Source organism: Capsicum annuum, chromosome 5, assembly GCF_002878395.1.
Source record: "Capsicum annuum cultivar UCD-10X-F1 chromosome 5, UCD10Xv1.1, whole genome shotgun sequence".
Classification (NCBI taxonomy): domain Eukaryota; kingdom Viridiplantae; phylum Streptophyta; class Magnoliopsida; order Solanales; family Solanaceae; genus Capsicum; species Capsicum annuum.
This window is the reverse complement of record NC_061115.1, coordinates 94,053,431-94,065,809: the sequence shown is the minus strand read 5'-3', so window position 1 is coordinate 94,065,809 and position 12,379 is coordinate 94,053,431. Positions and strand designations below refer to the sequence as shown.

The following is a 12,379-nucleotide window of genomic DNA, read 5'->3' as shown; positions in this document are numbered from 1 at the left end:
ACCTGCCTGTTCCATGTAACCAAATCCCTCTGCAAAGTTTTCAGCTTTTGAGAGAGGATGAAATCTGGAGAACCATTAACCGCATAGCTTTGCCACCCTTGTTTTACCAAGTCAATAAATCCATCTTGTTGGAGCCATATATTTTCAAATTTAAAATAAGAGGGTTCGTTTGACCAATCGCCACTCTTTAAAGAGATGGGTTTATGATCCGAAATAACCTTGGGGAGAGCCAGTTGTTTCACACGGCCAAAAGCATCATTCCACTTTGAAGAAATCAAGAATTTATCAATTCTAAAGGCTTGAAGTGAGCTTTCCCTCGGACCAGGTATAGAATGCCCCTTGCAATGGTAAATCAACTACGGCCATGTCTTGAATGAATTCAGAGAAGAATTTCATGGCCTAGATCTTCTCAAACAATTGAATCTTTCACTTTCAAATCAACAGACATTAAAATCTCCTCCAATGACCCAACTTTCATTCCAAAGACCCTTTATGCTGCTAATTTATTCCCGAAGTCATCCCTTTCCCGGTTAGAGTGTGGCCCGTAGACACCACTAAAACAAAATCTGAAAGCAGTTTGAACACCTTCCATCATAACTGACATAGCGTGTTGCCCCTGTTGTGCATCAATACAGCCCCATTGTCTTTTATCCCACAATATAATTATGCCCCCTCTATTGCCGCTGGCTTTTAGTTCCACCCATTCAACCTATCTAGAACCCCATAACTGTCTCACTATCTCCACAGAACATCCTTCAATCTTAGTTTTCTGTAAACATAGAATGTCAGGCTTCTACTTCTGGATAAGGGAATTGATGGTGCTCTTCTTGCTCGTATCATTGATCCCTCTCACGTTCCAGCTAATGATCTTCGCTTTCATTCCGAGAAGGCTTTGAATTGCCTGCCCCTACTGGATTCTTCACCTCTATCATAAGTAATAGTGCAAGCCAATTTCTTTGCCTCTATTTCTCCCTTCTTTTTCGGTTTCTTAGCCTCGCTACTTTTTCCCATTTGCTGCTATAGTTAAGATTGTCTTTTCTGCTCCATAAGCAGAATCATATCAAGAATTTCATGCTCAAAACCTGAAGACTTCACCCCAAAAGCCTTACATGCATTAGACATAGCAATTTTTGTCCACCGTGACGTCTCAATTACGGTTGGAGTTTGAACAACCTGATGCTTATCGTGATTATAGCCATCCCATGTTAATCGCAAAGCATCACTTCCAAATGAAGGTGAAAAATCAGAACCCTGGGAAAAAGGCAAGTAAGATTCAGGGTATAAAGAAGGAAGAGTGAGAAGTGGGAGGGATTCCATATATTCTGCTTCATCGTCTAAATAGTTGTCATCCGCCATGGAACCACTGGGATCAGCTTCGATAGAAGGTCGACAAGTCGTCGTTGCTGGATCTGTGGAGCAAGTTTCAGCTGGGCCTTTCCCTTTTGTGGATAAAGTGGGGTTTCCTGAATGAGTGATTGGGCCGGCCTTTTGGATTTCCACTCATTTAATTGTGGCCTTGTCTTAACAAAAGGAGTTTTATTCCTTTTCTTTATTCAGGAATAATATAACTGGTCCACTCTTGGCTGAAGTAGGGTTTGGGCCCGTTTCTACTGTTGGGCTGAAATAAAGAATGGCCCAACCCTATGAGATTCAAAATTTAAAAACCTTGGCTTGGCAGGCATGAGACACGCTGACTCAATGGTCTTTGACTGCTGGTCAATAATCTGCGCGTCTGGCTTTTTCCAGGAGGGTAGAGTTTTTGCAACAACATCGACAACTATAGAGATCTCAAAAATCCAATCCTCCACTTTCAGATCGATCTTTCTTTCTTGGAATCTCCTAGGTAGAGTCGGTGATGCAAATACGAGCCCAATAAAGGTGATTCCGCTTCTTCATGTCCTCGTCAGCGTCCACATAACCACCGCAAGAGTCACTAATAAATTTCATGGTTTTCTCTGACCAAGCATTCAAAGGAATTCCAAAAGCTCGAACCCATCGGTAAGCAGACTTTGGTGTTGCAAGTTGAGTTCCGGCCACCGAAGACCACCATTCAAGAGTGAGTCTTCTAACATTCCAAAACCATTCACCCATTTTCACCCTCTCCGCCTCCTGCCTCGATGGAAGTTCAAATAGAAATTGGTTGTGAGAGATGGGAGTGACCCTCAGACCTGCCGTTATCTTCCATCTACTTAGGAACCATTTTTGAATAACCTTCGATTTTGGGATCGTGTTGAAAGGGTCATTGAAGGTGCCCACAAGACAATAGGAAAGAAACAAATTTGTGGATTTGGGTTTGTCTTGATACACCAGATCCGGCCAACTCTGTTTGCATACAGCATCCAAAAATGTGTTCCCCGGGTTAGTGAACCTTTGAAGAACTGGGTTCGAGGGCTTACCCAAGAATCTAAGAATCTTTGAAGCAATTTCAGACCAACCAAGATTAGAATCAGACACCGAAATAATAAGAGCACTTTTTTTGTTTCCCCTCCAAGTTTCAATTCGTAGAAAACGCCCATAAACATTGTAAGTTTGATAAATTCTATGTAGATCATTTTGTTTCTTTCTTCCCCATCTCCTGTATAATTCCAGAGCCTCGAGAAACCTGCTGTAGTTCATTGCATACCCATCTCAGGTTGCTTACGTCAATTTTTATTTTGCTGGAGAAACAGCTGCTCCGTTCACCGAATAAGAACCACCTAATCTGGCCTTCACTAATATCCTTGATTTCAAAAGACTTACCAATAGAAAAGAAGAAACAACTCCCACCCATAATAAAGAAGAAAGAAAGGGAGGGGAGAAATTTCCGGCAGTCGGAATATTACCGGAGAGAGAAACTAAGGCCCGAAAGGGACCTCGAAAACTGTGCCTGGGAGATTTTTTGGGAGGATATTTGAATTTTTGATGTTGACAATATCATTATCACCGGCACTAATCAAGATGGCATTACTACTTTGAAGCAAAATCTCTTTCGGCACTTCTACACTAAAGATCTCGATAGACTAAAGTATTCTCTGTCTATTGAGGTCACTCTGTCCAAATCAAACATTGATATTTCACCACAAAAGTATGCCTTAGACATTCTTAAGTAGATAGGAATGACGGAATGCGGACCAATCGACACTCTTACGAATCTAAAAGCTAAACTCCATAGAGGGGCTGCCACTCCGCAATCTTGGAAGATGTGATTGACTGGCAAGTTGAATTATCTCACAATGACTAGACCTGTCATTTCTTTCCTGTAAGTAATGTAAGTCACTTTAAGGAATTCTCCCTATGTAGTGAACTACATTTTGTGCAATGCATGAAATCAGCTCCGACAAAGGATTACTCTTTAAGGATCGAGGTCATGAGCAGATCGTTGGATATACAAATATTGATTAGGCAGGATCACCTTCTAATAGACGTTCTACATCTGGACATTATGTTTTAGTGGAAGATAATTTTGGTGCCCAGAAAGAGTAGAAATAAAATGTGATTGCTCAACCTAGTGCTGAAGTAGAATATCGAGCAATAATTGTAGCTACTTGTGAGCTAGTTTGGATCAAATAGTTATTCAAAGAATTGAAATTTGGAGAAATCAATCATATGGAATTTGTGTGTAATAACGTGACCTTGTGTAATGTGTCAAGTCCGGTATTTCAAAAGAGCACAAAGCACATTGAGATTGAATGTCACTTTGGAAGAGAAAAGATACTCTCAAGGGATTTTGTTACAAAATTTGTGAAGCCAAATGATTATCTTGCATGCAGATATTTTCACCAAGTCCCTCATTGGACCTCGTATTGATTACATTCGTAACAAACTCGGTGCATGTGACTTATATGCACCCGCTTGAGGATGATGTTAGAATATTAATTTATAGTGTCCACATGGAAAAAGATAATATATATATAGTGGCCCAAATCGAAAAAATATTATGTATTATATAGAATATATCTATAAATAGGGTTCGTTGTATTTGTAATAATGTACATACACTTCTTTATTATATTTATTCATGTGTCTTTACTTCTCACAAAGTCAAACTATATTTCTTAAAATTTCTACACCAGTTTTGAGGAAAAATATTTCTTCAAAAATATGGGACTTATGTGGTTGATTATTCTAGCCGGAGTCCAAGTTAAATTGATATATTTCAAAAATCTTTAGTCTTGCATTGCATGTGTCGGATTGAAGACATTTGAACTCCTTATTTTTAAGTATGCTTATTGATCTTTATAATAAGCAAGCCAAATCTCAAAAATATTGAAAACAGAATGCAGTTACAACATTCAAGAGAAAAATATTGAAGTTTTTCATGCACGCTAAGGGAGAGTAGAAAACAAATTCTCAAGTATGCAAGCACAAACAACCAAAAGATTATGCAACGCCGCAAATAACTGTACAGAGAGTGTTTTTTCCCTATAATTATCACAACACACCATTCAAGGGGAGGAAAATAAATACAAGAGTAAAACCCAGTTTAATACTCAATTTATGTGGTACGCTTCCCTTTGTTGTTTGTCCCAAAAAGAATGACACCTTTCTATATTTAGAACCAATTTAACTTTAAAATTCTCATTTTAACCTTAATAAAAATATTTATAGCATACAAATGTATGGCCTGTTTCCAACCACAAGCATCAAAAATCTTTCTTAAAATTCCAGTCAAACAAGGCACATAGAAGTAAACTCAAGGTTTACACGTAAAGTAACAATTCAAAGAAATGGACAGCCTCTTCTAGCAATTCAAATGAAGAGGTTTCAGAAACTGTCAGTTCAAAACCAAAGTTTGTCTCAAGAAAGAAAGCAGGATTTAACTAGGGACTCAAATTGTACACGTAAAGTAACCATATACAGAAACGGATAGTCCTCTTCTTGCAATCCAAAATGAAGAGGTTTCATAAACTGTCAGTGCAAACCAAAGTTTGTCTCATGCAAGCACGCAGGATTGGAGTAGGCATAGCTGGTCTTTTGCCAATTGGTACTGATCTGACATTAATAGATCTAAAAGCACACGTACAAGGCAAAAGAAGATGGCCTCGTATGGGGAAAGCAGGTTCTTTGTGACCAAAAAAAGAGCGGAAATAATAGGAACAAAGGATCTACTACCCCTTATCCAGATTCAAACTTAGATGGTTAAGCTGCAAGAACAGCGCATTCCATTTTATCAAAATGGTGTAAATGGCTTAGTACTGGTGGGCAGAGTCATCAAATTTCAGTAGACACGTTAAAACAGGCAATTTCTTCCAATCTGCTGAAGTACTGGTGTCCAGAGTTATTTGACACATATCCCGGTGGGATAGCACATGTACCTGGTGAAAGAACTGGGCATGCAAGCTAAGCCCAGACACTGTTTGGAAATATAAAGGTTAACAAGTACTAGAATTGTTCTCCTTATAATGGTACTACGATTGTTTTTTAAAATTTTATAGCTCTAAGCAAGCTCACAAACTATATAACATTGTCTAAGCCATTTACATCATTTTAGTAAAAAGTTGCATAAGCAACTATTTATCAATTTATTCTTTTTTTTAAAGCACCTATTTATCAATTTATTCTTTTGTGACAATAAATATTTGTCAATTTATTTCTAGCAACTATTTTCCTTCCAGATTATCTTTTATTCCTGTACCTCCAAATTGTCATGTTATACACAAGGGGTGACATCCCAGGACCATTCTTGTTGTCTTTGAAATCAGCAAACTTCCATGTCAATACGCACACCAACAATGTTCGTTGCATTAGGGAGAAATATCCAGATAGCCCCTTAAACTCGACGCAGTTAGGTACCTTAACTGTCTCAATGATCATATAGATACCTCTTCTTTGGTAGGAGTGTCATGGAAGGGTCGATCTGACCAAGCAACACGAGTGTCATTTATTCACTTTTCATTAAGAACACATCTCCAACAGTACGAAGTAAGGGAATTTTCTTTTTTACTTAATTTCCACTTAATACCAAGTGAAAAATAATAATTTCCACCTTCTCCGGCAATTAAGGTGGAAATTATTGCTTTTCACTTGGTATAATTTCCACCTTCTTCTCCCTCCCGACCCTAGATAGGAATGTGTGGAGGACGCGAATTAGGGTAGAGGATTAGCAGATGGAAGTGTGTCATTTCTAATAGGAAGGGGCCATGCCAGTATCATAGTGCTATGCATGTGTCTTGCAATTTCGGGTTCGTGGTGCTTTGGTGATGTTTGTGATTTCGGATAGATAGTTTATCATACTACTCGGCGGGTGTCTTGTTTCTGTTATTCTATTGGTGGGTTATTCCATCTTGTTTTTTGTTTTTATTATGTCCTTTTAATACTTTTTTTGTCCGGAACCACAGGTCCATCGAAACAAACCTCGCTACTTCATATGAGATAGTGGTATGGACTATATGCACTTTACCCTCCCCAGACCCCACTTTATGGGAATACGCCGAGTATCTTGTTGATGTTGTTGTTGTTGTTCTCCCTCCCATCTCTCTCTCCCGATGCCCTCACTGATTCTTCCTCCACCACCACCCGTAAATATATTAAGCATGGAGCTGCTTTTATCGAGTACTAATCTTGTATGAAGTTCAAGTTTTAACTGAGAGGGAACTACAACAAATGACAAAACATGATGGTCAATCGAGAAAAATCTACGGAAATATTTACCCATATCATCAAATTAGTTGAGATGTTATCTTTGTATTTGCCTTGCATTATCCATCCCATGTCAAATAGCATAAAAACATCATATTCATCAGATATTGCAAAATAAAGGATTACTAACTCCTCGTGTTCCTCAACATAAGATTACTACACATGGACAACCACTTTTTTTGAATGTTATCCTATGGAATTTCACTAGGTATCTTATTGTATCTTGGGTTTAAAACAGCTTCATGCAGCTGTCCAGCCAGAGAATGAGACCAAAAATAATTTTACTTTTAAAGGAGGTAGTGATCTTCCTCGTCCTTATTTCAAGGTTAAATATGATAATCAAACACTGCATGACCTGCTTCACTGCCTTCTCTACCAAAATTTTGAATAGGAATACAGAACTTTCCAACCCTAGCCTGTACAGACAGTTTTAATCCATTAAAAACCACATTTGAGGGAAATGGTACCCTACATAGTCCAGGATCTCACTACTACTAGTTCATACTTGTCCAAATTGTAAAAAGATACGCTACATACTGCAATGTAATAGTAACCATTTTCTTGTGCAGCTGACTGTAAAGCATAGAATTAATCTATAATAGCATTGTAGCAAGTTATTCTCATTAGAATTTCACGAAATGCAGTGAAGCACACAATGCTATAAACGTAACTGTGAAATAAATTAAACAAAGAGGAATTGAATAAAAATCTCAAAGTCAAACCTTATCGGAAGCGACGCGTTTCCTCAATTCTAATTCATCCTCGTGCAGTTGGATATTTGCCCTTAGTTTTTCACCTCCATCGGGTAACCTAGCACCAATGCTGCCAGAAAGAGACTTTTTTAGCCTAGCAATTTTGTCGGTCAATTCTGTATTTGATAAGTTCGAAAGTCCCTCTTCTCCATCCATGCTGATCGATTGATGCTCTTCTGCTGGCAGCCGTCGTAAGGTCGAGGTAACCACTAGCTCAACCGGACGGTCGTCGTCGTCGTTGATTAACTTGTCCCAGTCTATTACTATTCCTTTACTCCCCGCTTTCTCTCCTTTTTTCATGTGCACCTGAAAATTCATAGATTATAAAATTCTCGAATCTGCAACTCGTTTTCATAGAAAGAATCCGCAAAATTGATTAGAACAGTGGGGTTTTGCTTTAAGCAGGACTTGAGAAAATTGAACCAAAGACATCGACCAAGTATAATTTATTTGAGCATTGGTGCCATTGTGCAAGTATAAGGTCAAAGGCACTTACAAAAACATTAGGTAAATTGAGACTTGATTAGTTCCTCCATTTTTAAAAGAATTCTATTTAAAGAAAAAACAGACAATACTTTAATTTCAACTTTCCAAGTAACATGTTTAAGATAAGAAGATTAAAGAGCATTTTGATATATCTTATACAACTTTAATTTAAGGTCACAATATTCAAATCTTTCTTTATTTTTTTAAACTTTGTGTCAAGTCAAAGTTAGTATCGATCTGAGAATACTTTTACCCCACTGTAAAAGGTTACTTTTGTATGAGCTCTAATTGAAACGGAAAGAAAGTAGCCTTCGTTCCAGTAAGATGCGGGGAATCTTTTTCTGAATTGAAAAAGTACATGAGGGGATTTACATGCCACCTTTGTCAAGGCAGTCAGTTTCTTCACATCTAGTTAGTCGACTCAAAAAGGCGTTGTATGGACTAAAACAAGCAAACTCCGGCTCAAAAGCAACATTCCAAATGCGGGATTCATTATTTCGATTCAGTAGAGCGAGAATTGCCTTTTTAGGAGTATACCGAGGTCATTCTTCTAAGAAATAATAAAAGTAGCGCAATAGTTAACTCTTCACACTTACCCCATCTCAGCTTTCATTGAAAATCTCATCAATAAAATAATCAAAAACCGTTCATTTCTTCCTTCCTCTCCTCTCTTTAAACTAAGAAAGAAGAAAGAAGGACCGAGTCTTGCAGATAGGTCATTTTTTTCAAAACGGATAGAGTAATATTTTTTTAAAAAATTAATTTTTTAAAAAATAGAAATTAACTCACAACAAAACTCTCCTTTCTCTCCAATGTTTCAACTCTCTCTCTCAAACTTCTAACGGCTACTGTAAACCATCATCAACCGACGCGATGTTCAATCTCTGATGACTTTCAACCTCTCGCGAAATAGTTTCGAGTTCTTTATCGTTCCTTTTCGACTTTCAATCGTCAATTTCCTCCACAATATATCAGTGTGATTGCATTCTCCGGCTACAACAGCTTCAAGTTCTTCATCGTTCCTTTCCGATTTTCACAGGTAAAAAAGTAGGACTTTTTAGTTATGAAGAAAAAGAAACTTGAGTTAACTTCTCTTCTAGTATTGGTTAACAATTTTAATATTTGTTGCTTAAAAATGAAATGAAGACTCAAGAAAATTCTAATTTGTGATATTTTTTCTTTTAATATGATTGATGTAAACATGGTATCTTTTTGGAGTGAAATATAATTTTTTGTTGTTATTGTAGTTCCTATTCTTGAACATTATTGTACAAATAGTGAACTTCAATTTTAAATTTTTCAGAGACATTTGTTGTGATCAAATCTAACAATTATCGGTTTTGTGAAATCCCTGATTTTGTTGGTTTAAGTTAGCACTTACTTAAACAACTGTTGATTTGTTGGTGTTTGTTGTGTTTTTTTAGAGTTTTTTGTTGATGTTTGTTGTGTTTTTAGAGTTTTTTGTTGACATAACTATTTTGTGTGTTTGTTTTTTTGGTGTTGTTAGGTGTGTATTGGTGTTGTTGTTGTGCATGTGTGTTGGTGTTGTTAATGGTGTTGTATTTGTAAATATTGATAAATGTTTTGGTGTTGGAGTTGAATATTGATGTTGTTGGTTTTGTTTGTGTTGTTGATAAATATTGATGTATTAGTAAATATAAATATTGGTGTTGTTGGTGTTGATTTGTTTGTGTTGTTTGTTGGTGTTGTCCAATCTGTTGCAATAGATGACCCGATTGTTACAACTGATGGTTTATCTGTTTCTTCTATTGGAAAAAGCATAAAAATTATTTCAACAGATGACTTATCTGTTGCAACAGATTTGTCATCTGTTGTGTAACGATCAACTTTTTTATAAAATATATAAATTGTGTATTTTTATATGATTTGACTGTTTTACCCCTCCCTGTAGTTGCATTATGGTATTTCTGGAGTATGGGGTGATTGGCATGATTTTCGATACATTTTGGTACCATTTATACGATATTGTGGTTTTTGATGACTTCGAAAGCCTTATTTTAGACATATGTGGATATTTTTCAATCCGTGCAATGGATGGCTGAATGAACTGCGTCAGCAGCTCCGAAATATCAATTTTAGGCTAGGCAGACCTTTTGTTCGGGTTTCGATGCACCCAAGCTCATTTCGACCTATTGGTCAGAAAATTAAAAAATTGGAAATATGGGTGTGGGACCCATGTTTAGTCAAAATGACCTTGAATGGAAAATGAGACTTCGCTGGCAGATTCAGAACGTCGATTTTAGGGTGGTAACATGTTTGGTGTGATTTTATGTCTTTTAAATCTCATTTCGGCCCTCGAATTGGAAAATTGTAATTTCAGGGATCATCTTTGTAAAAATGATATTTTTTCAAAAAATCTAATATCGTCATTGAGTTTAGAGCATCGAATTTAGTGTGGTTACATAGTTTTTTTGTGTACATCGGACTCCGAACAAATCTCGGGCACCCCGTCGAAGTCCGTCCAAGCTTAGAAAAAAATTAGTGCAGATTTTTCTGCTTTATTAATTGAAGCTTTTTGGACTATTTTGCTTATTTTTCATCTAACCTCTTGAAAGTTAAACCCTAAAATAGTGTGGGAGTTAAGCTTGTGGGAGCTTGGGAAGCTAGCTTAAAATCTTTTTCTTGATTCTATTACGGATTTAAGGTAAGAATTCATCCTTTTCTTAGTCATTTCTTGATTAGTTTCTCCAAACCCCAAAAATCTTAGAGCTTGATTTTAAACCCCAAATTCACTTCTTTTCACTTGACTAATATTTTAATCTTATAATTACTAGTTTTTAATCAATTTAACCTTCAAAACAACTCTAATTCTTGATTTTAACCCGAGTTTCAAAGATTTTACCCGGTAAAGCTTAAAAATAGTTTTTCTTCGATTTGAATCTCGATTTGACTTAGATTTTTAGCTGTAGGTTCCTAAAAATATGGGAAACATATTTTTAAAGTAAACTTATGATTTTGTCCTTTTTTTAAAATTCATTTTGAGGGTCCATTTTGATCCCAAATCAAAACTAGTCAATATGTGTGTTGTTGATTTTATTTTGATATGTAAATTTTATATTTGATATTTTTAGTGGAGTTCGGGACCATTCGTGAGGAGTAAGGCTTTGGGAGCAAAGTCTCAATTACGGTATTTCAGCTTTTGAGGTAAGTTATAACTGAATTTTTTTTAGACTGGGTTGGGTAGTAAATGATGGTACAAAATGTATGTTAAGGGTGAGAACTAATCATGAAAAAAATGATTATCTATGTGTTGTGCCCGTTAGGGCCTATTTGTGCCCGTGGGGGCCTATATGTGATGTAATTGTCAAAATTAACATATTATGTGATATGTGTGACTGTGAGGGGTCCTATGTGATATTGATAGCCTTGAATACATGTGAATAATTATATTGTGTTGTTAAAATACTTAATGGGGTACCATTGGTGTATTGTGATTGTATTCATACTTTATTGACATATGAGACATGAAAATTCATGGATGAAACGGAAATAATGAGTAGATATTAGCTCATGTGGTTGTGGAAATGTATTATTGTGGTTGGTTGTGGAAATATATCATGTGGTTGGTTATGAAAACACTCATTATGACTGATTATGAGCATTCCATACTCATATCATACTCATTCATGAAACATTGGTACCACAGTGGCAACACCTGAGTAACACTAGTAGCACGTTTTTAAAACCCTCCCCGAGAAATATGTCGTAGAGGAGATATTGTGAAATACCCCGTACTTCTACCTAGCTTAAAAATCGTCCCAAAAATGTTAAAGACTTGCTTTAAAGGATGAATCCACTTTTATACATATGCAATTTTCAAGATTTTGACTTTTTGTTGTGTGGGAAATTGAATAAGCTTTCCATCGGTATCAAATTCGCCTAAATTCGATATCGGGGTAGAAAGTTATAGCCGAAATATAGAAAGCAGTCTGAACCGCCCAGGTACGACGGAAAGGGCCGACGGACCATCGATCTAGCCATGAACCATCGCCCAAACCATCGCAGCGGAGGCAGTGAGTCGACTTTCTGGCCAGGCGCGATGGAATGGCTGACGGACCGTCGAACTAGCGATAGATCGTCGCCCAAACCGTCGCAACCAAGGCAGAAAGATCACATTCTGGCCTAGTACGACGGGAAGGTCGACGGGTCGTCGAGCCAGCGACGACCCATCGTCCAAGCCATCACAGATCCCGTTTAGTAATTTAAAGCTATTTTTATAAGGGTGTTTGGGTCTTTTTCACCCCTTTTAACACCAAATTATACCAAACCAGGGCTCATAACTTCATTATTCATCTACAAGACCAAATTAGAGTTTCTCTTAAAGATTAATCCCCAAGAACAAGATCCCAACCCTTCTTTAAGAAACTAAGAGATTCAAGTTCTTCAAGTCCAAGAACTTCAAGAAACTCACAATCAAGGTATGTCAAGTGTTGATTCATGGGCCCCTTTCACCCATGAAGCTCAAGAATCTCTTTTAAAAATCTAAGATTGTGTATTTATGA

At 37.0% G+C, this 12,379-nt stretch overlaps 1 protein-coding gene across 8 annotated transcripts in view; it reads right to left on the bottom strand.

Moving 5' to 3' along the window:
- Positions 1–7,890, bottom strand: part of LOC107870769 (ubiquitin-like-specific protease 1D) — a 98,243-nt gene extending 90,353 nt beyond the window's left edge. For 4 of the 8 annotated variants that reach the window (XM_016717411.2, XM_016717412.2, XM_016717413.2 and 1 more), the window contains exon 1: positions 7,341–7,879. In XM_016717411.2, coding sequence (XP_016572897.1) covers positions 7,341–7,688 — 348 coding nt within the window. In that variant the 5' untranslated portion in view covers positions 7,689–7,879. Of the gene's footprint in view, positions 1–7,340 lie in introns of all 8 variants that reach the window. The other 4 variants (XM_016717415.2, XM_016717416.2, XR_007055805.1 and 1 more) reach the window with 3 other exon arrangements.
- Between the last annotated feature and the right edge of the window lie 4,489 nt (positions 7,891–12,379).